The 20,000-nt window shown below is 40.8% G+C and overlaps 1 protein-coding gene across 28 annotated transcripts in view; it reads right to left on the bottom strand.

Moving 5' to 3' along the window:
* Positions 1 to 20,000, bottom strand: part of LOC118382189 (sushi, nidogen and EGF-like domain-containing protein 1) — a 170,197-nt gene that overhangs the window by 113,543 nt on the left and 36,654 nt on the right. For all 28 annotated transcript variants that reach the window (XR_008067639.1, XR_008067640.1, XR_008067642.1 and 25 more), the window contains exons 2-3: positions 8,570 to 8,857; positions 8,192 to 8,332 (exon numbers count right to left, since the gene is read on the bottom strand). Coding sequence is in view for 2 of the 28 variants with exons in the window: in XM_052467182.1 (XP_052323142.1) it covers positions 8,192 to 8,332; positions 8,570 to 8,857 (429 nt within the window). In the remaining 26 variants the exon portion in view is untranslated. The remainder of the gene's footprint in view (positions 1 to 8,191; positions 8,333 to 8,569; positions 8,858 to 20,000) is intronic.

Genomic DNA, 20,000 nt, shown 5'->3' with positions numbered 1-20,000 from the left:
TATTTATGTATGTATTTATTTATATATTTATTTATTTATATATTTATATATTTATTGATTTATTTATTTATATATTTATTTATTTATTTATATATATATATTTATGTATGTATTTATTTATTTATATATTTATGTATTTATGTATTTATATATTTATTTATGTATTTATATATGTATGTATTTATTTATTTATATATTTATATATATATGTATTTATGTATTTATTTATTTATATATTTATGTATGTATTTATTTATATATTTATTTATTTATATACCTATATATTTATTTATTTATATATTTATATATTTATTTATTTATATATTTATATATTTATATATTTATTTATTTATATATTTATTTATTGATATATTTATATATTTATTTATTTATATATTTATGTATTTATTTATTTATTTATGTATTTATATATTTATATATTTATGTATTTATGTATTTATTTATTTATTTATATATATTTATATTTTTTACTTTACTTCTCAACAATGCAGAGTTTAAAGACAAAACATCAAATAAACTCAGCAAAAACAGAAACGTCCCTTCTTCAGGACCCTGTCTTTCAAAGATAATTCGTAAAAATCCAAATAACTTCACAGATCTTCATTGTAAAGGGTTTAAACACTGTTTTCCATGCATGTTCAATGAACCATAAACAATTAATGAACATGCACCTGTGGAACGGTCGTTAAAGACACTAACAGCTTACAGACGGTAGTTAACTAAGGTCACAGTTATGAAAACTTAGGACACTAAAGAGACCTTTCTACTGACTAACCTAAGGAAAGATGCCCAGGGTCATGCATATTGAGCACGTCTGGGACCTGTTGGATCGGAGGGTGAGGGCTAGGGCCATTCCCCCCAGGAATGCCCGGGAACTTGCAAGTGCCTTGGTGGAAGAGTGGGGTAACATCTCATAGCAAGAACTGGCACATCTGGTGCAGTCCATGAGGAGGAGATGCACTGCAGTACTTAATGCAGCTGGTGGCCACACCAGATACTGACTGTTACTTTTGATTTTGACCCCCCCCCCTCCCCCCTTTGTTTAGGGACACATTATTCCATTTCATGTCTGTGGAACTTGTTCAGTTTATGTCTCAGTTGCTGATTCTTGTTATGTTCAAACAAATGTTTACACGTTAAGTTTGCTGAAAATAAACGCAGTTGACAGTGAGAGGATATTTATTTTTTGCTGAGTTTAGGAACACAAGAATGGTGTGCCAGATCAATGTGGAGCTATATACAGGAAATACCAGTACCAGATCAATGTGGAGCTATATACAGGGAGTACCAGATCAATGTGGAGCTATATACAGGGAGTACCAGTACCAGATCAATGTGGAGCTATAAACAGGAAGTACCAGATCAATGTGGAGCTATATACAGGAAGTACCAGATCAATGTGGAGCTATATACAGGAAGTACCAGATCAATGTGGAACTATATACAGAGAGTACCAGTACCAGATCAATGTGGAGTTATATACAGGGAGTACCAGTACCAGATCAATGTGGAGTTATAGACAGGGAGTACCAGATCAATGTGGAGCTATATACAGGGAGTACCAGTACCAGATCAATGTGGAGCTATATACAGGAAGTAACAGATCAATGTGGAGTTATAGACAGGGAGTACCAGATCAATGTGGAGCTATATACAGGGAGTACCAGATCAATGTGGAGCTATAGACAGGGAGTACCAGATCAATGTGGAGCTATATACAGGGAGTACCAGATCAATGTGGAGCTATAGACAGGGAGTACCAGTACCAGATCAATGTGGAGCTATATACAGGGAGTACCAGATCAATGTGTAGCTATATACAGGGAGTACCAGATCAATGTGTAGCTATATACAGGGAGTACCAGTACCAGATCAATGTGGAGCTATAGACAGGGAGTACCAGATCAATGTGTAGCTATATACAGGGAGTACCAGATCAATGTGGAGTTATAGACAGGGAGTACCAGATCAATGTGGAGTTATAGACAGGGAGTAGCAGATCAATGTGGAGTTATAGACAGGGAGTACCAGATCAATGTGTTGCTATATACAGGGAGTACCAGATCAATGTGGAGCTATAGACAGGGAGTACCAGATCAATGTGGAGCTATATATAGGGAGTACCAGATCAATGTGGGAGCTATATACAGGGAGTACCAGTACCAGATCAATATGGAACTATATACAGGAAGTATCAGATCAATGTGAAGCTATATACAGGAAGTACCCGTACCAGATCAATGTGGAGCTATATACAGGGAGTACCAGATCAATGTGCAGAGGTAGATATGTACATGAAGGTTCGGATAAAGTGACGAGGCATCAGAATAGATAATAATAAGGTATTTGAGGTAGATATGTACTTGAAGGCAGGGTAAAGTGACAAGACATCAGGATAGATAATAATATGGTATTTGAGGTAGATATGTACTTGAAGGCAGGGTAAAGAGACATCAGGATAGATAATAATAAGGTATTAGAGATAGATATGTACATGAAGGTTCGGATAAAGTGACTAGACATCAGGATAGATAATAATAAGGTATTAGAGGTAGATATGTACATGAAGGCAGGGTAAAGTGACTAGACATCAGGATAGATAATAATAAGGTATTAGAGGTAGATATGTACATGAAGGCAGGGTAAAGTGACATCAGGATAGATAATAATAAGGTATTAGAGGTAGATATGTACATGAAGGCAGGGTAAAGTGACTAGACATCAGGATAGATAATAATAAGGTATTTGAGGTAGATATGTACATGAAGGCAGGGTAAAGTGACTAGACATCAGGATAGATAATAATAAGGTATTAGAGATAGATATGTACATGAAGGCAGGGTAAAGTGACTAGGCATCAGGATAGATAATAATAAGGTATTAGAGATAGATATGTACATGAAGGCAGGGTAAAGAGACATCAGGATAGATAATAATAAGGTATTAGAGATAGATATGTACATGAAGGCAGGGTAAAGAGACCAGACATCAGGATAGATAATAATAAGGTATTTGAGGTAGATATGTACATGAAGGCAGGGTAAAGTGACATCAGGATAGATAATAATAAGGTATTTGAGGTAGATATGTACATGAAGGCAGGGTAAAGTGACGAGGCATCAGGATAGATAATAATAAGGTATTAGAGGTAGATATGTACATGAAGGCAGGGTAAAGTGACTAGACATCAGGATAGATAATAATCAGAGTAAAATAAAGAACAGAGTAGCAGCAGCACAGTATGAGTGTTAAAGTGTGTGTGTGTGTGTGTGTGTGTGTGTGTGTGTGTGTGTGTGTGTGTGTGTGTGTGTGTGTGTGTGTGTGTGTGTGTGTATGTGTGTGTGTATGTGTGTGTGTGTGTTTGGACCATGTTAGGTCCTTAGTGATGTGGATGGAGCTTGAAGCTCTCAACCCGCTCCACAACAGCTCTGTCAATGTGGATGAGGGTGTGCTCTCCCCTCTGTCTCCTATAGTTCACAATCATCTCTCTCTCTCTCTCTCTCTCTCTCTCTCTCTCTCTCTCTCTCTCTCTCTCTCTCTCTCTCTCTCTCTCTCTCTCTCTCTCTCTCTCTCTCTCTCTCTCTCTCTCTCTCTCTCTCTCTCTCTCTCTCTCTGCACACAATACCACATAATTACAAAGCAAAAACTATTTTTAGAAATGTTTGCAAATGTATTACAAATAAAAAAACAGGAATATGCCATTTACATAAGTATTCAGACCCTTTACTCAGTACTTTGTTGAAATACTTTTGGCAGCGATTACAGTCTTGAGACTTCTTGGGTATTATGCTACAAGCTTGGCGCACCTGTATTTGGAGAGTTTCTCTCATTCTTCTCTGCTGTGGCTGGGCAACTCAAGGACATTTAGAGACATGTCCCCGAAGCCACTCCAGCATTGTCTTGGCTGTGCGCTTAGGGTCGTTGTCCTGTTGGAAGGTGAACCTTCGCCCCAGTCTGAGGTCCTGTGTGCTCTGGAGCAGTTTTTTTTAAGGATCTGTACTTTGCTCTGTTCATCTTTCCCTCGATCCTGACTAGTCTCCCAGGCCTGCCGTTGAAAAACATCCCCACCACATGATGCTGCCACCACCATGCTTCACTGTAGAGGTGGTGCCAGGTTTCTTCCAGATGTGACGCTTGGCATTCAGGCCAAAGAGTTCAATCTTGGTTTCATCAGACCAGAGAATCTTGTTTCTCATGGTCTGAGAGTCCTTTAGGTGCCTTTTGGCAAACTCCAAGGGGCCTGTCATGTGCTTTTTACTGAGGTGTGGCTTCCATCTGGCCACTCTACCATAAAGGCCTGATTGGTGGCGTGCTGCAGAGATGGTTGTCCTTCTGGAAGGTTCTCCCATCTCCACAGAGGAACTCTGGAGCTCTGTCCCTGACCAAGGCCATTCTCCCCCGATTGCTCAGTTTGGCCTGTCGGCCAGCTCTTGGAAGATTCTTGATGCTTCCAAACTTATTCCATCTAAGAATTTTGGAGGCTACTTTGTTAATGGGACCTTCAGTGCTGCAGAAATGTTTTGGTACCCTTCCCCAGATCTGTGCCTCGACACAATCCTGTCTCGGAGCTCAAAGGACAATTCCTTCAACCTCATGGCTTGGTTTTTGCTCTGACATGCACTGTCAACTCTGAGACCTTATATAGACAAGTGTGTGCCTTTCCAAATCATGTCCAAACAATTGCATTTGTCATTATGGGGTATTGTGATGTCATTATGGGATATTGTGGTGTCATTATGGGGTATTGTGGTGTCATTATCGGGTATTGTGATGTCATTCATGGGGTATCGTGGTGTCATTATGGGGTATTGTGATGTCATTATGGGGTATTGTGATGTCATTATGGGGTATTGTGATGTCATTATGGGGTATCGTGATGTCATTCATGGGATATTGTGGTGTCATTATGGGGTATTGTGGTGTCATTATGGGATATTGTGGTGTCATTATGGGGTATTGTGATGTCATTATGGGGTATTGTGGTGTCATTATGGGGTATTGAGATGTCATTATGGGGTATTGTGATGTCATTCATGGGGTATTGTGGTGTCATTATGGGGTATTGTGATGTCATTATGGGGTATTGTGATGTCATTATGGGGTATTGTGATGTCATTATGGGGTATTGTGATGTCATTATGGGGTATTGTGATGTCATTATGGGGTATTGTGATGTCATTATGGGGTATTGTGGTGTCATTCATGGGGTATTGTGGTGTCATTATGGGGTATTGTGGTGTCATTATGGGGTATTGAGATGTCATTATGGGGTATTGTGATGTCATTCATGGGGTATTGTGGTGTCATTATGGGGTATTGTGATGTCATTATGGGGTATTGTGATGTCATTATGGGGTATTGTGATGTCATTATGGGGTATTGTGATGTCATTATGGGGTATTGTGATGTCATTATGGGGTATTGTGATGTCATTATGGGGTATTGTGATGTCATTATGGGATATTGTGGTGTCATTATGGGGTATTGTGGTGTCATTATCGGGTATTGTGATGTCATTCATGGGGTATCGTGGTGTCATTATGGGGTATTGTGATGTCATTATGGGGTATTGTGATGTCATTATGGGGTATTGTGATGTCATTATGGGGTATCGTGATGTCATTCATGGGATATTGTGGTGTCATTATGGGGTATTGTGGTGTCATTATGGGATATTGTGGTGTCATTATGGGGTATTGTGATGTCATTATGGGGTATTGTGGTGTCATTATGGGGTATTGAGATGTCATTATGGGGTATTGTGATGTCATTCATGGGGTATTGTGGTGTCATTATGGGGTATTGTGATGTCATTATGGGGTATTGTGATGTCATTATGGGGTATTGTGATGTCATTATGGGGTATTGTGATGTCATTATGGGGTATTGTGATGTCATTATGGGGTATTGTGATGTCATTATGGGGTATTGTGGTGTCATTCATGGGGTATTGTGGTGTCATTATGGGGTATTGTGGTGTCATTATGGGGTATTGAGATGTCATTATGGGGTATTGTGATGTCATTCATGGGGTATTGTGGTGTCATTATGGGGTATTGTGATGTCATTATGGGGTATTGTGGTGTCATTATGGGGTATTGTGGTGTCATTATGGGGTATTGAGATGTCATTCATGGGGTATTGTGGTGTCATTATGGGGTATTGTGATGTCATTATGGGGTATTGTGATGTCATTCATGGGGTATTGTGATGTCATTCATGGGGTATTGTGGTGTCATTATGGGGTATTGTGATGTCATTATGGGGTATTGTGTTGTCATTATGGGGTATTGTGGTGTCATTATGGGGTATTGTGATGTCATTATGGGATATTGTGTTGTCATTATGGGGTATTGTGATGTCATTATGGGGTATTGTGATGTGATTCATGGGGTATTGTGGTGTCATTATGGGGTATTGTGGTGTCATTATGGGGTATTGTGATGTCATTATGGGATATTGTGTGCAGATTGATGAGAAAAAGAAACAATTGAATCCATTTGAAAAATAAGGCTATAAAGTAAGGGATGTGAATACTTTCTGAATGTCGTGTTTCTTGGCCCAAGCAAGTCTCTTCTTCTTTTTGGTGTCCTCTGAACAGTTGATGAACAGTTGATGTTGAGATGTGTCTGTTACTTGAACTCCCTGAAGCATTTATTTGGGCTGCAATTTCTGAGGCTGGTAACTCTAATGAACTAATCCTCTGCAGCAGAGAGACAGTTTCATCGTAGAGTTTGATGTTTTTTTGTGACTTCAAGTTCTTGAAATGTTCCGTATCGAGTGACCTTCATGTCTTAAAGTAATGATTTACTCGCGTTTCTTCTTGATTATTCGAGCTGTTCTTGCCATAATATGAACTTGGTCTTTTACCAAATAGGGCTATCTTCTGTATACCACCCCTACCTTGTCACAACACAACTAATTGGCTCAAACACATTAAGAAGGAAAGAAATTCCACAAATTAACTTTTAACAAGGCACACCTGTTAATTGAAATGCATTCCAGGTGACTACCTCGTGAAGCTGGTTGAGAGAATGTCAAGAGTGTGCAAAGCTGTCATCAAGACAAAGGGCGTCTACTTTGAAGAATCTAAAATCTAAAATATATTTTGATTTGTTTATCACTTTTTTGGTTACTACATGATTTCATAGTTTTGATGTCTTCCATATTATTCTACATATGAATGAGACATGGTTTGTGAGGACATCTAGCTATGTGATCTTACCTATAAACACGGTTTGTGAGGATATCTAGCTATGTGATCTTACCTATAAACACAGTTTGTGAGGACATCTAGCTATGTGATCTTACCTATAAACACGGTTTGTGAGGACATCTAGCTATGTGATCTTACCTATAAACACGGTTTGTGAGGACATCTAGCTATGTGATCTTACCTATAAACACGGTTTGTGAGGACATCTAGGTATGTGATCTTACCTATAAACATGGTTTGTGAGGACATCTCTGTGATCCTACCTATAAACACGGTTTGTGAGGACATCTAGCTATGTGATCTTACCTATAAACACGGTTTATGAGGACATCTAGCTATGTGATCTTACCTATAAACATGGTTTGTGAGGACATCTCTGTGATCTTACCTATAACCATGGTTTGTGAGGACATCTCTGTGATCCTACCTATAAAAACGGTTTGTGAGGACATCTAGCTATGTGATCTTACCTATAAACACGGTTTGTGAGGACATCTAGGTATGTGATCTTACCTATAAACATGGTTTGTGAGGACATCTCTGTGATCCTACCTATAAACACGGTTTATGAGGACATCTAGCTATGTGATCTTACCTATAAACATGGTTTGTGAGGACATCTCTGTGATCTTACCTATAACCATGGTTTGTGAGGACATCTCTGTGATCTTACCTATAATCATGGTTTGTGAGGACATCTCTGTGATCCTACCTATAAAAATGGTTTGTGAGGACATCTCTGTGATCCTACCTATAAAAACGGTTTGTGAGGACATCTAGCTATGTGATCTTACCTATAAACATGGTTTGTGAGGACATCTCTGTGATCCTACCTATAAAAACGGTTTGTGAGGACATCTAGCTATGTGATCTTACCTATAAACATGGTTTGTGAGGACATCTCTGTGATCCTACCTATAAAAACGGTTTGTGAGGACATCTCCGTGACCCTACCTGTGCAGCGATGCCTCCGAGCCCTGCCAGGTCTCCTCCACTGCTGGCGTGCATGCCTGTGGTCCAGGTGATCTCATGATACTGGAAGATGGTGAAGGATACCTCCCCGTTGGTGATCAGCACCAATTGGAATGTATTCACCTGCACAGAGGACAACTGGTTACATACAGTATGTGGAATATTCCAAATATTCATACGTCTCTTAAGATTGTCCGCAAAATGGTAAAAAAATGTAAGGTTCAAATTTTTTAAAGAAAGGGGTGTGAAGAAAGTGTTTTTCCTTCCCACTACTGCTTGGTTCTTACCGACCCAGGCTGGGTTACTGTAAAGCACTGTTGACACACAATAAATACATTTTGATAGGTTGAGAATCCTAACCGGTGTGATGTCACTCCCTCCAAAGAAGGTGACTTTGTGCCACGTCGAGATGAGGATCCACGTCGCAGTGAATTCCGGGAACCCAGAGAAGTATCGTTTGACGTCAGCTGTGGCCCTCAGGAGCACAGACGGGTCTTTACTCTCCCGGTAGAAGACTTGCCCCGCCCGCCTGTTGTCCACGTCAGCCCAGAACGCCGCCACAACCCTCCGGTCTCCGGCGATGGGAAAGGCCACTGGTGTGAACTGAGACACCTCTCTGAGGAACGAGACCAGGCCATTGTTGTTTACCTATTGGGGAGGAGAAGGTTAGACACTAATCACGTTTCCATCCACATTTGTGTGATTCCAGTAAAGCCACAAACAATATAAAAACAAAACCAACATGAGCTGTGATGGAAACAGGAAGTGTCAGAACAATTTTTACAAATGCTGACAAATATGTTTGATCGTTCGACATAGTGGGATCTTTTCAGTGTCTGTAAAATTAATTATACGAGAAATGGAGGTGTAAAACGCATTTATGCTCAAATATCGATGTTAATTTGGAGTCACGTGATGATATTTTGTGTGGTCTAACCCACTACGAGTCGGGAAAGCATACAGTTTATTAGGCTACAGATTAAATACATTATGTTTATGAACTTTACAAGGTAGTGAAAGTGGAAGGTGATGAGCTTGATGCTCCTTTCCAAATAAATATCCAGGGTTTTATTGAAATGTGAAATGATCATCGACGCTTGTCTGCCATTATGACAAATAAAAAATAATAATGCCCTTTTATTCATGGGGCGGCAGGGTGACCCAGTGGTTAGAGTGTAGAGGCGGCAGGGTGACCCAGTGGTTAGAGTGTAGAGGAGGCAGGTAGCCTAGTGGTTAGAGTGTAGAGGCGGCAGGGTGGCCCAGTGGTTAGAGTGTAGAGGCGGCAGGGTGACCCAGTGGTTAGAGTGTAGAGGCGGCAGGGTGACCCAGTGGTTAGAGTGTAGAGGCGGCAGGGTGGCCCAGTGGTTAGAGTGTAGAGGAGGCAGGTAGCCTAGTGGTTAGAGTGTAGAGGCGGCAGGGTAGCCTAGTGGTTAGAGTGTAGAGGAGGCAGGTAGCCTAGTGATTAGAGTGTCGAGGTGGTAGGGTAGCCTAGTGGTTAGAGTGTAGGGGTGGCAGGGTAGCCAGGTGGTTAGAGTGTAGAGGCGACAGGGTAGCCTAGTGGTTAGAGTGTAGGGGTGGCAGGGTAGCCAGGTGGTTAGAGTGTAGAGGTGGCAGGGTGGCCTAGTGGTTAGAGTGTAGAGGTGGCAGGGTAGCCTAGTGGTTAGAGTGTCGGGACGGCAGGGTGGCCTAGTGGTTAGAGTGTAGGGGCGGCAGGGTAGCCTAGTGGTTAGAGTGTAGAGGCGGCAGGGTGGCCTAGTGGTTAGAGTGTAGGGGCGGCAGGGTAGCCTAGTGGTTAGAGTGTAGGGGCGGCAGGGTAGCCTAGTGGTTAGAGTGTAGAGGAGGCAGAGGCAGGGTAGCCTAGTGGTTAGAGTGTAGAGGAGGCAGGGTAGCCTAGTGGTTAGAGTGTAGAGGAGGCAGGGTAGCCTAGTGGTTAGAGTGTTGGACTAGTAACCGGAAGGTTACAAGTTCAAATCCCCGAGCTGACAAGGTTAAAATCTGCCGTTCTGCCCCTGAACAGGCAGTTAACCCACTGTTCTTAGGATGTCATTGAAAATAAGAATTTGTTCTTAACTTACTTGCCTATTTAAATAAAGGTAAAAATAATAATCTCATAATCTCATCAAACAACGTACAATCTGCATCCTGCGTGCTGTTGGCTAGAGGGCGCTACCAGAGTCAATCTGCGTCCTGCGTGCTGTTGGCTAGAGGGCGCTACCAGAGTCAATCTGCGTCCTGCGTGCTGTTGGCTGGAGGGCGCTACCAGAGTCAATCTGTGTGCTGTTGGCTAGAGGGCGCTACCAGAGTCAATCTGCGTGCTGTTGGCTAGAGGGCGCTACCAGAGTCAATCTGCGTGCTGTTGGCTAGAGGGTGCTACCAGAGTCAATCTGCGTGCTGTTGGCTAGAGGGTGCTACCAGAGTCAATCTGCGTGCTGTTGGCTAGAGGGCGCTACCAGAGTCAATCTGCGTCCTGCGTGCTGTTGGCTAGAGGGCGCTACCAGAGTCAATCTGCGTCCTGCGTGCTGTTGGCTAGAGGGTGCTACCAGAGTCAATCTGCGTCCTGCGTGCTGTTGGCTAGAGGGTGCTACCAGAGTCAATCTGCGTCCTGCGTGCTGTTGGCTGGAGGGCGCTACTAGAGTCAATCTGTGTGCTGTTGGCTAGAGGGCGCTACCAGAGTCAATCTGCGTGCTGTTGGCTAGAGGGCGCTACCAGAGTCAATCTGCGTGCTGTTGGCTAGATGGCGCTACCAGAGTCAATCTGCGTGCTGTTGGCTAGATGGCGCTACCAGAGTCAATCTGCGTGCTGTTGGCTAGAGGGCACTACCAGAGTCAATCTGCGTGCTGTTGGCTAGAGGGTGCTACCAGAATCAATCTGCGTGCTGTTGGCTAGAGGGCGCTACCAGAGTCAATCTGCGTGCTGTTGGCTAGATGTCGCTACCAGAGTCAATCTGCGTGCTGTTGGCTAGAGGGCACTACCAGAGTCAATCTGCGTGCTGTTGGCTAGAGGGTGCTACCAGAATCAATCTGCGTGCTGTTGGCTAGAGGGCGCTACCAGAGTCAATCTGCGTGCTGTTGGCTAGATGTCGCTACCAGAGTCAATCTGCGTGCTGTTGGCTAGATGGCGCTACCAGAGTCAATCTGCGTGCTGTTGGCTAGATGTCGCTACCAGAGTCAATCTGCGTGCTGTTGGCTAGATGGCGCTACCAGAGTCAATCTGCGTGCTGTTGGCTAGATGGCGCTACCAGAGTCAATCTGCGTCCTGCGTGCTGTTGGCTCGAGGGCGCTACCAGAGTCAATCTGCGTGCTGTTGGCTAGAGGGCGCTACCAGAGTCAATCTGCGTGCAGTTGGCTAGAGGGCGCTACCAGAGTCAATCTGCGTGCTGTTGGCTAGAGGGCGCTACCAGAGTCAATCTGCGTGCTGTTGGCTAGAGGGCGCTACCAGAGTCAATCTGCGTGCTGTTGGCTAGAGGGCGCTACCAGAGTCAATCTGCGTCCTGCGTGCTGTTGGCTAGAGGGTCGCTACCAGAGTCAATCTGCGTGCTGTTGGCTAGAGGGTGCTACCAGAGTCAATCTGCGTCCTGCGTGCTGTTGGCTAGAGGGTGCTACCAGAGTCAATCTGCGTCCTGCGTGCTGTTGGCTAGAGGGCGCTACCAGAGTCAATCTGCATGCTGTTGGCTAGAGGGCGCTACCAGAGTCAATCTGCATGCTGCGTGCTGTTGGCTAGAGGTCGCTACCAGAGTCAATCTGCGTGCTGTTGGCTAGAGGGTGCTACCAGAGTCAATCTGCGTGCTGTTGGCTAGAGGGCGCTACCAGAGTCAATCTGCGTGCTGTTGGTTAGAGGGTGATACCAGAGTCAATCTGCGTGCTGTTGGCTAGAGGGCGCTACCAGAGTCAATCTGCGTGCTATTGGCTAGAGGGCGCTACCAGAGTCAATCTGCGTGCTGTTGGCTAGAGGGCGCTACCAGAGTCAATCTGCGTGCTGTTGGCTAGAGGGTGCTACCAGAGTCAATCTGCATGCTGTGTGCTGTTGGCTAGAGGGTGCTACCAGAGTCAATCTGCGTGCTGTTGGCTAGAGGGTGCTACCAGAGTCAATCTGCGTGCTGTTGGCTAGAGGGCGCTACCAGAGTCAATCTGCGTGCTGTTGGTTAGAGGGTGATACCAGAGTCAATCTGCGTGCTGTTGGCTAGAGGGCGCTACCAGAGTCAATCTGCGTGCTGTTGGCTAGAGGGCGCTACCAGAGTCAATCTGCGTGCTGTTGGCTAGAGGGCGCTACCAGAGTCAATCTGCGTGCTGTTGGCTAGAGGGTGCTACCAGAGTCAATCTGCGTGCTGTTGGCTAGAGGGCGCTACCAGAGTCAATCTGCGTCCTGCGTGCTGTTGGCTAGAGGGCGCTACCAGAGTCAATCTGCGTGCTGTTGGCTAGAGGGCGCTACCAGAGTCAATCTGCGTGCTGTTGGCTAGAGGGTGCTACCAGAGTCAATCTGCGTGCTGTTGGCTAAAGGGTGCTACCAGAGTCAATCTGCATGCTGCGTGCTGTTGGCTAGAGGTCGCTACCAGAGTCAATCTGCGTGCTGTTGGCTAGAGGGTGCTACCAGAGTCAATCTGCGTGCTGTTGGCTAGAGGGCGCTACCAGAGTCAATCTGCGTGCTGTTGGTTAGAGGGTGATACCAGAGTCAATCTGCGTGCTGTTGGCTAGAGGGCGCTACCAGAGTCAATCTGCGTGCTATTGGCTAGAGGGCGCTACCAGAGTCAATCTGCGTGCTGTTGGCTAGAGGGCGCTACCAGAGTCAATCTGCGTGCTGTTGGCTAGAGGGCGCTACCAGAGTCAATCTGCGTGCTGTTGGCTAGAGGGTGCTACCAGAGTCAATCTGCATGCTGTGTGCTGTTGGCTAGAGGGTGCTACCAGAGTCAATCTGCGTGCTGTTGGCTAGAGGGTGCTACCAGAGTCAATCTGCGTGCTGTTGGCTAGAGGGCGCTACCAGAGTCAATCTGCGTGCTGTTGGTTAGAGGGTGATACCAGAGTCAATCTGCGTGCTGTTGGCTAGAGGGCGCTACCAGAGTCAATCTGCGTGCTGTTGGCTAGAGGGCGCTACCAGAGTCAATCTGCGTGCTGTTGGCTAGAGGGCGCTACCAGAGTCAATCTGTGTGCTGTTGGCTAGAGGGTGCTACCAGAGTCAATCTGCGTGCTGTTGGCTAGAGGGCGCTACCAGAGTCAATCTGCGTCCTGCGTGCTGTTGGCTAGAGGGCGCTACCAGAGTCAATCTGCGTGCTGTTGGCTAGAGGGCGCTACCAGAGTCAATCTGCGTGCTGTTGGCTAGAGGGCGCTACCAGAGTCAATCTGCGTGCTGTTGGCTAGAGGGTGCTACCAGAGTCAATCTGCGTCCTGCGTGCTGTTGGCTAGAGGGCGCTACCAGAGTCAATCTGCGTCCTGCGTGCTGTTGGCTAGAGGGCGCTACCAGAGTCAATCTGCGTCCTGCGTGCTGTTGGCTAGAGGGTGCTACCAGAGTCAATCTGCGTCCTGCGTGCTGTTGGCTAGAGGGCGCTACCAGAGTCAATCTGCGTCCTGCGTGCTGTTGGCTAGAGGGCGCTACCAGAGTGGACTCACTATTACAACACAAACATTTGTGTGAGAGAAACTTTAGTAGAGTTGGAAATGTAAATGGAATTGAACCGCAAGTCATTTCTATGTGCACGACGTCATCACGTATAGCCTTTTATTTATTTTTATTTATTTTATTTCACCTTTATTTAACCAGGTAGGCAAGTTACATTTACAATTGCGACCTGGTCAAGATAACACATGGAGTAAAGCAAACAGCAAAACAAACATACAGTCAATAATACAGTAGAAACAAGTCTATATACGACGTGAGCAAATGAGGTGAGATAAGGGAGGTAAAGGCAAAAAAAAAGGCCATGGTGGCAAAGTAAATACAATATAGCAAGTAAAACACTGGAATGGTAGATTTGCAGTGGAAGAATGTGCAAAGTGGGTGTTGCTATGGTGACCATAACCGCTGGAGCTTGTGCTACAGGTGAAGGTTGTTATGGTGACCAGAGAGATATACCTGCTGGAGCGCGTGCTACAGGTGAAGGTTGTTATGGTGACCAGAGAGATATACCTGCTGGAGCGCGTGCTACAGGTGGGTGTTGCCATGGTGACCAGAGAGATATACCTACTGGAGCGCGTGCTACAGGTGGGTGTTGCTATGGTGACCAGAGAGATATGGTTGCAAAGTGGGTGTTGCCATGGTGACCAGAGAGATATACCTGCTGGAGCACGTGCTACAGGTGGGTGTTGCTATGGTGACCAGAGAGATATATCTGCTGGAGCGTGTGCTACAGGTGAAGGTTGCTATGGTGACCAGAGAGATATACCTGCTGGAGCGCGTGCTACAGGTGGGTGCTGCTATGGTGACCAGAGAGATATACCTGCTGGAGCGCGTGCTACAGGTGGGTGCTGCTATGGTGACCAGAGAGATATACCTGCTGGAGCGCGTGCTACAGTATGTGTCCAGTATGAAGGAAAATGCTAACTTGCGCTAATGCAATGACTGAAAGTCTAAGGGTATCTATTGCGCTAACGCTAGTTAGCATAGGCTCGAGAAACTTCCTCTAACTTCCTTCACACTGGATACAGCGACATACAAAATGGTATCCACAAGTTCATCTGACTCTGGGCAAGTAGATAAAGGACATCATTGCCAAAATCCAGAAATATTCCTTTAATCCAGCCTTGAAAGTTAAATTCAGAGTCTGATTATCTAATTAAACACAGAGAGGTGTCATTTGACAGGACCACAGCTCTAAGGCGGTTCCCAGGAAGGCTCAACCAGGTGCTCTAAACTAGTATAGTATAGTTAGTATTACTTTACAAGGATGGATGTCACATTGAGATGAAACTCTCTGTAACGTGTAGGGGGAGAAAGAGATCTTAGTTAAAGAGATCTTAGTTAAAGAGATCTTAGTTAAAGGGATCTTAGTTAAAGAGATCTTAGTTAAAGAGATCTTAGTTAAAGAGATCTTAGTTAAAGAGATCTTAGTTAAAGGGATCTGATGATAGGGGATCTTAGTTAAAGAGATCTTAGTTAAAGAGATCTTAGTTAAAGAGATCTTAGTTAAAGAGATCTTAGTTAAAGATATCTTAGTTAAAGAGATCTTAGTTAAATGGATCTTAGTTAAAGAGATCTTAGTTAAAGAGATCTTAGTTAAAGGGATCTGATGATAGGGGATCTTAGTTAAAGAGATCTTAGTTAAAGAGATCTTAGTTAAAGGGATCTTAGTTAAAGAGATGTTAGTTAAAGGGATCTTAGTTAAAGAGATCTTAATTAAAGGGATCTTAGTTAAAGAGATCTTAGTTAAAGGGATCTTAGTTAAAGAGTTCTTAGTTAAAGGGATCTTAGTTAAAGAGATCTTAGTTAAAGATATCTTAGTTAAAGGGATCTTAGTTAAAGAGATCTTAGTTAAAGAGATCTTAGTTAAAGAGATCTTAGTTAAAGAGATCTTAGTTAAAGGGATCTTAGTTAAAGAGATCTTAGTTAAAGAGATCTTAGTTAAAGGGATCTTAGTTAAAGAGATCTTAGTTAAAGAGATCTTAGTTAAAGGGATCTTAGTTAAAGAGATCTTAGTTAAAGAGATCTTAGTTAAAGAGATCTTAGTTAAAGAGATCTTAGTTAAAGGGATCTTAGTTAAAGAGATCTTAGTTAAAGAGATCTTAGTTAAAGAGATCTGATGATAGGGGATCTTAGTTAAAGAGATCTTAGATAAATGGATCTTAGTTAAAGGGATCTTAGTTAAAGAGATCTTAGTTAAAGATATCTTAGTTAAAGGGATCTTAGTTAAAGAGATCTTAGTTAAAGAGATCTTAGTTAAAGAGATCTTAGTTAAATGGATCTTAGTTAAAGAGATCTTAGTTAAAGAGATCTTAGTTAAAGAGATCTGATGATAGGGGATCTTAGTTAAAGAGATCTTAGTTAAAGAGATCTTAGTTAAAGGGATCTTAGTTAAAGAGATCTTAGTTAAAGGGATCTTAGTTAAAGAGATCTTAATTAAAGGGATCTTAGTTAAAAAGATCTTAGTTAAAGGGATCTTAGTTAAAGAGATCTTAGTTAAAGGGATCTTAGTTAAAGAGATCTTAGTTAAAGAGATCTTAGTTAAAGGGATCTTAGTTAAAGAGATCTTAGTTAAAGAGATCTTAGTTAAAGAGATCTTAGTTAAAGGGATCTTAGTTAAAGAGATCTTAGTTAAAGAGATCTTAGTTAAATGGATCTTAGTTAAAGAGATCTTAGTTAAAGAGATCTTAGTTAAATGGATCTTAGTTAAATGGATCTTAGTTAAAGGGATCTTAGTTAAAGAGATCTTAGTTAAAGATATCTTAGTTAAAGAGATCTTAGTTAAAGAGATCTGATGATAGGGGATCTTAGTTAAAGAGATCTTAGTTAAAGAGATCTTAGTTAAAGAGATCTTAGTTAAAGGGATCTTAGTTAAAGAGATCTTAGTTAAAGAGATCTTAGTTAAAGAGATCTTAGTTAAAGAGATCTTAGCTAAAGAGATCTTAATTAAAGGGATCTTAGTTAAAGGGATCTTAGTTAAAGGGATCTTAGTTAAAGAGATATTAGTTAAAGATATCTTAGTTAAAGAGATCTTAGTTAAAGAGATCTTAGTTAAAGAGATCTGATGATAGGGGATCTTAGTTAAAGAGATCTTAGTTAAAGGGATCTTAGTTAAAGAGATCTTAGTTAAAGAGATCTTAGTTAAAGGGATCTTAGTTAAAGGGATCTTAGTTAAAGAGATATTAGTTAAAGATATCTTAGTTAAAGAGATCTTAGTTAAAGAGATCTTAGTTAAAGAGATCTGATGATAGGGGATCTTAGTTAAAGAGATCTTAGTTAAAGGGATCTTAGTTAAAGAGATCTTAGTTAAAGGGATCTTAGTTAAAGAGATCTTAATTAAAGGGATCTTAGTTAAAGAGATCTTAGTTAAAGGGATCTTAGTTAAAGAGATCTTAGTTAAAGGGATCTTAGTTAAAGAGATCTTAGTTAAAGAGATCTTAGTTAAATGGATCTTAGTTAAATGGATCTTAGTTAAAGAGATCTTAGTTAAAGAGATCTTAGTTAAAGAGATCTTAGTTAAAGAGATCTTAGTTAAATGGATCTTAGTTAAATGGATCTTAGTTAAAGGGATCTTAGTTAAAGAGATCTTAGTTAAAGATATCTTAGTTAAAGAGATCTTAGTTAAAGAGATCTGATGATAGGGGATCTTAGTTAAAGAGATCTTAGTTAAAGAGATCTTAGTTAAAGAGATCTTAGTTAAAGGGATCTTAGTTAAAGAGATCTTAGTTAAAGAGATCTTAGTTAAAGAGATCTTAGTTAAAGAGATCTTAGCTAAAGAGATCTTAATTAAAGGGATCTTAGTTAAAGGGATCTTAGTTAAAGGGATCTTAGTTAAAGAGATATTAGTTAAAGATATCTTAGTTAAAGAGATCTTAGTTAAAGAGATCTTAGTTAAAGAGATCTGATGATAGGGGATCTTAGTTAAAGAGATCTTAGTTAAAGGGATCTTAGTTAAAGAGATCTTAGTTAAAGAGATCTTAGTTAAAGGGATCTTAGTTAAAGGGATCTTAGTTAAAGAGATATTAGTTAAAGATATCTTAGTTAAAGAGATCTTAGTTAAAGAGATCTTAGTTAAAGAGATCTGATGATAGGGGATCTTAGTTAAAGAGATCTTAGTTAAAGGGATCTTAGTTAAAGAGATCTTAGTTAAAGGGATCTTAGTTAAAGAGATCTTAATTAAATGGATCTTAGTTAAAGGGATCTTAGTTAAAGAGATCTTAGTTAAAGAGATCTTAGTTAAAGGGATCTTAGTTAAAGAGATCTTAGTTAAAGAGATCTTAGTTAAAGAGATCTTAGTTAAAGGGATCTTAGTTAAAGAGATCTTAGTTAAAGAGATCTTAGTTAAATGGATCTTAGTTAAAGAGATCTTAGTTAAAGAGATCTTAGTTAAATGGATCTAAGTTAAATGGATCTTAGTTAAAGGGATCTTAGTTAAAGAGATCTTAGTTAAAGATATCTTAGTTAAAGAGATCTTAGTTAAAGAGATCTGATGATAGGGGATCTTAGTTAAAGAGATCTTAGTTAAAGAGATCTTAGTTAAAGAGATCTTAGTTAAAGAGATCTTAGTTAAAGGGATCTTAGTTAAAGAGATCTTAGTTAAAGAGATCTTAGTTAAAGAGATCTTAGTTAAAGAGATCTTAGCTAAAGAGATCTTAATTAAAGGGATCTTAGTTAAAGAGATCTTAGTTAAAGAGATCTTAGTTAAAGAGATCTTAGTTAAAGGGATCTTAGTTAAAGGGATCTTAGTTAAAGAGATCTTAGTTAAAGATATCTTAGTTAAAGAGATCTTAGTTAAAGAGATCTTAGTTAAAGAGATCTGATGATAGGGGATCTTAGTTAAAGAGATCTTAGTTAAAGGGATCTTAGTTAAAGAGATCTTAGTTAAAGGGATCTTAGTTAAAGAGATCTTAATTAAAGGGATCTTAGTTAAAGAGATCTTAGTTAAAGGGATCTTAGTTAAAGAGATCTTAGTTAAAGGGATCTTAGTTAAAGAGATCTTAGTTAAAGAGATCTTAGTTAAATGGATCTTAGTTAAAGGGATCTTAGTTAAAGAGATCTTAGTTAAAGAGATCTTAGTTAAAGGGATCTTAGTTAAAGAGATCTTAGTTAAAGAGATCTTAGTTAAAGAGATCTTAGTTAAAGGGATCTTAGTTAAAGAGATCTTAGTTAAAGAGATCTTAGTTAAAGGGATCTTAGTTAAAGAGATCTTAGTTAAAGAGATCTTAGTTAAATGGATCTTAGTTAAATGGATCTTAGTTAAAGGGATCTTAGTTAAAGAGATCTTAGTTAAAGATATCTTAGTTAAAGAGATCTTAGTTAAAGAGATCTTAGTTAAAGAGATCTGATGATAGGGATCTTAGTTAAAGAGATCTTAGTTAAAGAGATCTTAGTTAAAGGGATCTTAGTTAAAGAGATCTTAGTTAAAGGGATCTTAGTTAAAGAGATCTTAGTTAAAGAGATCTTAGTTAAAGGGATCTTAGTTAAAGAGATCTTAGTTAAAGAGATCTTAGTTAAAGAGATCTTAGTTAAAGAGATCTTTATTAAAGGGATCTTAGTTAAAGAGATCTTAGTTAAAGAGATCTTAGTTAAAGAGATCTTAGTTAAAGGGATCTTAGTTAAAGAGATCTTAGTTAAAGAGATCTTAGTTAAAGAGATCTTAGTTAAAGAGATCTTAGTTAAAGGGATCTTAGTTAAAGAGATCTTAGTTAAAGAGATCTTAGTTAAAGAGATCTTAGTTAAAGAGATCTTAGTTAAAGGGATCTTAGTTAAAGAGATCTTAGTTAAAGAGATCTTAGTTAAAGAGATCTTAGTTAAAGAGATCTTAGTTAAAGAGATCTGATGATAGGGGATCTTAGTTAAAGAGATCTTAGTTAAAGGGATCTTAGTTAAAGAGATCTTAGTTAAAGGGATCTTAGTTAAAGAGATCTTAATTAAAGGGATCTTAGTTAAAGAGATCTTAGTTAAAGGGATCTTAGTTAAAGAGATCTTAGTTAAAGGGATCTTAGTTAAAGAGATCTTAGTTAAAGAGATCTTAGTTAAATGGATCTTAGTTAAAGGGATCTTAGTTAAAGAGATCTTAGTTAAAGAGATCTTAGTTAAAGGGATCTTAGTTAAAGAGATCTTAGTTAAAGAGATCTTAGTTAAAGAGATCTTAGTTAAAGGGATCTTAGTTAAAGAGATCTTA

Source organism: Oncorhynchus keta, chromosome 1, assembly GCF_023373465.1.
Source record: "Oncorhynchus keta strain PuntledgeMale-10-30-2019 chromosome 1, Oket_V2, whole genome shotgun sequence".
Lineage (NCBI taxonomy): Eukaryota > Metazoa > Chordata > Actinopteri > Salmoniformes > Salmonidae > Oncorhynchus > Oncorhynchus keta.
Note: the sequence above shows the minus strand (reverse complement) of the source record. Positions and strands in the feature narration are given on the sequence as shown.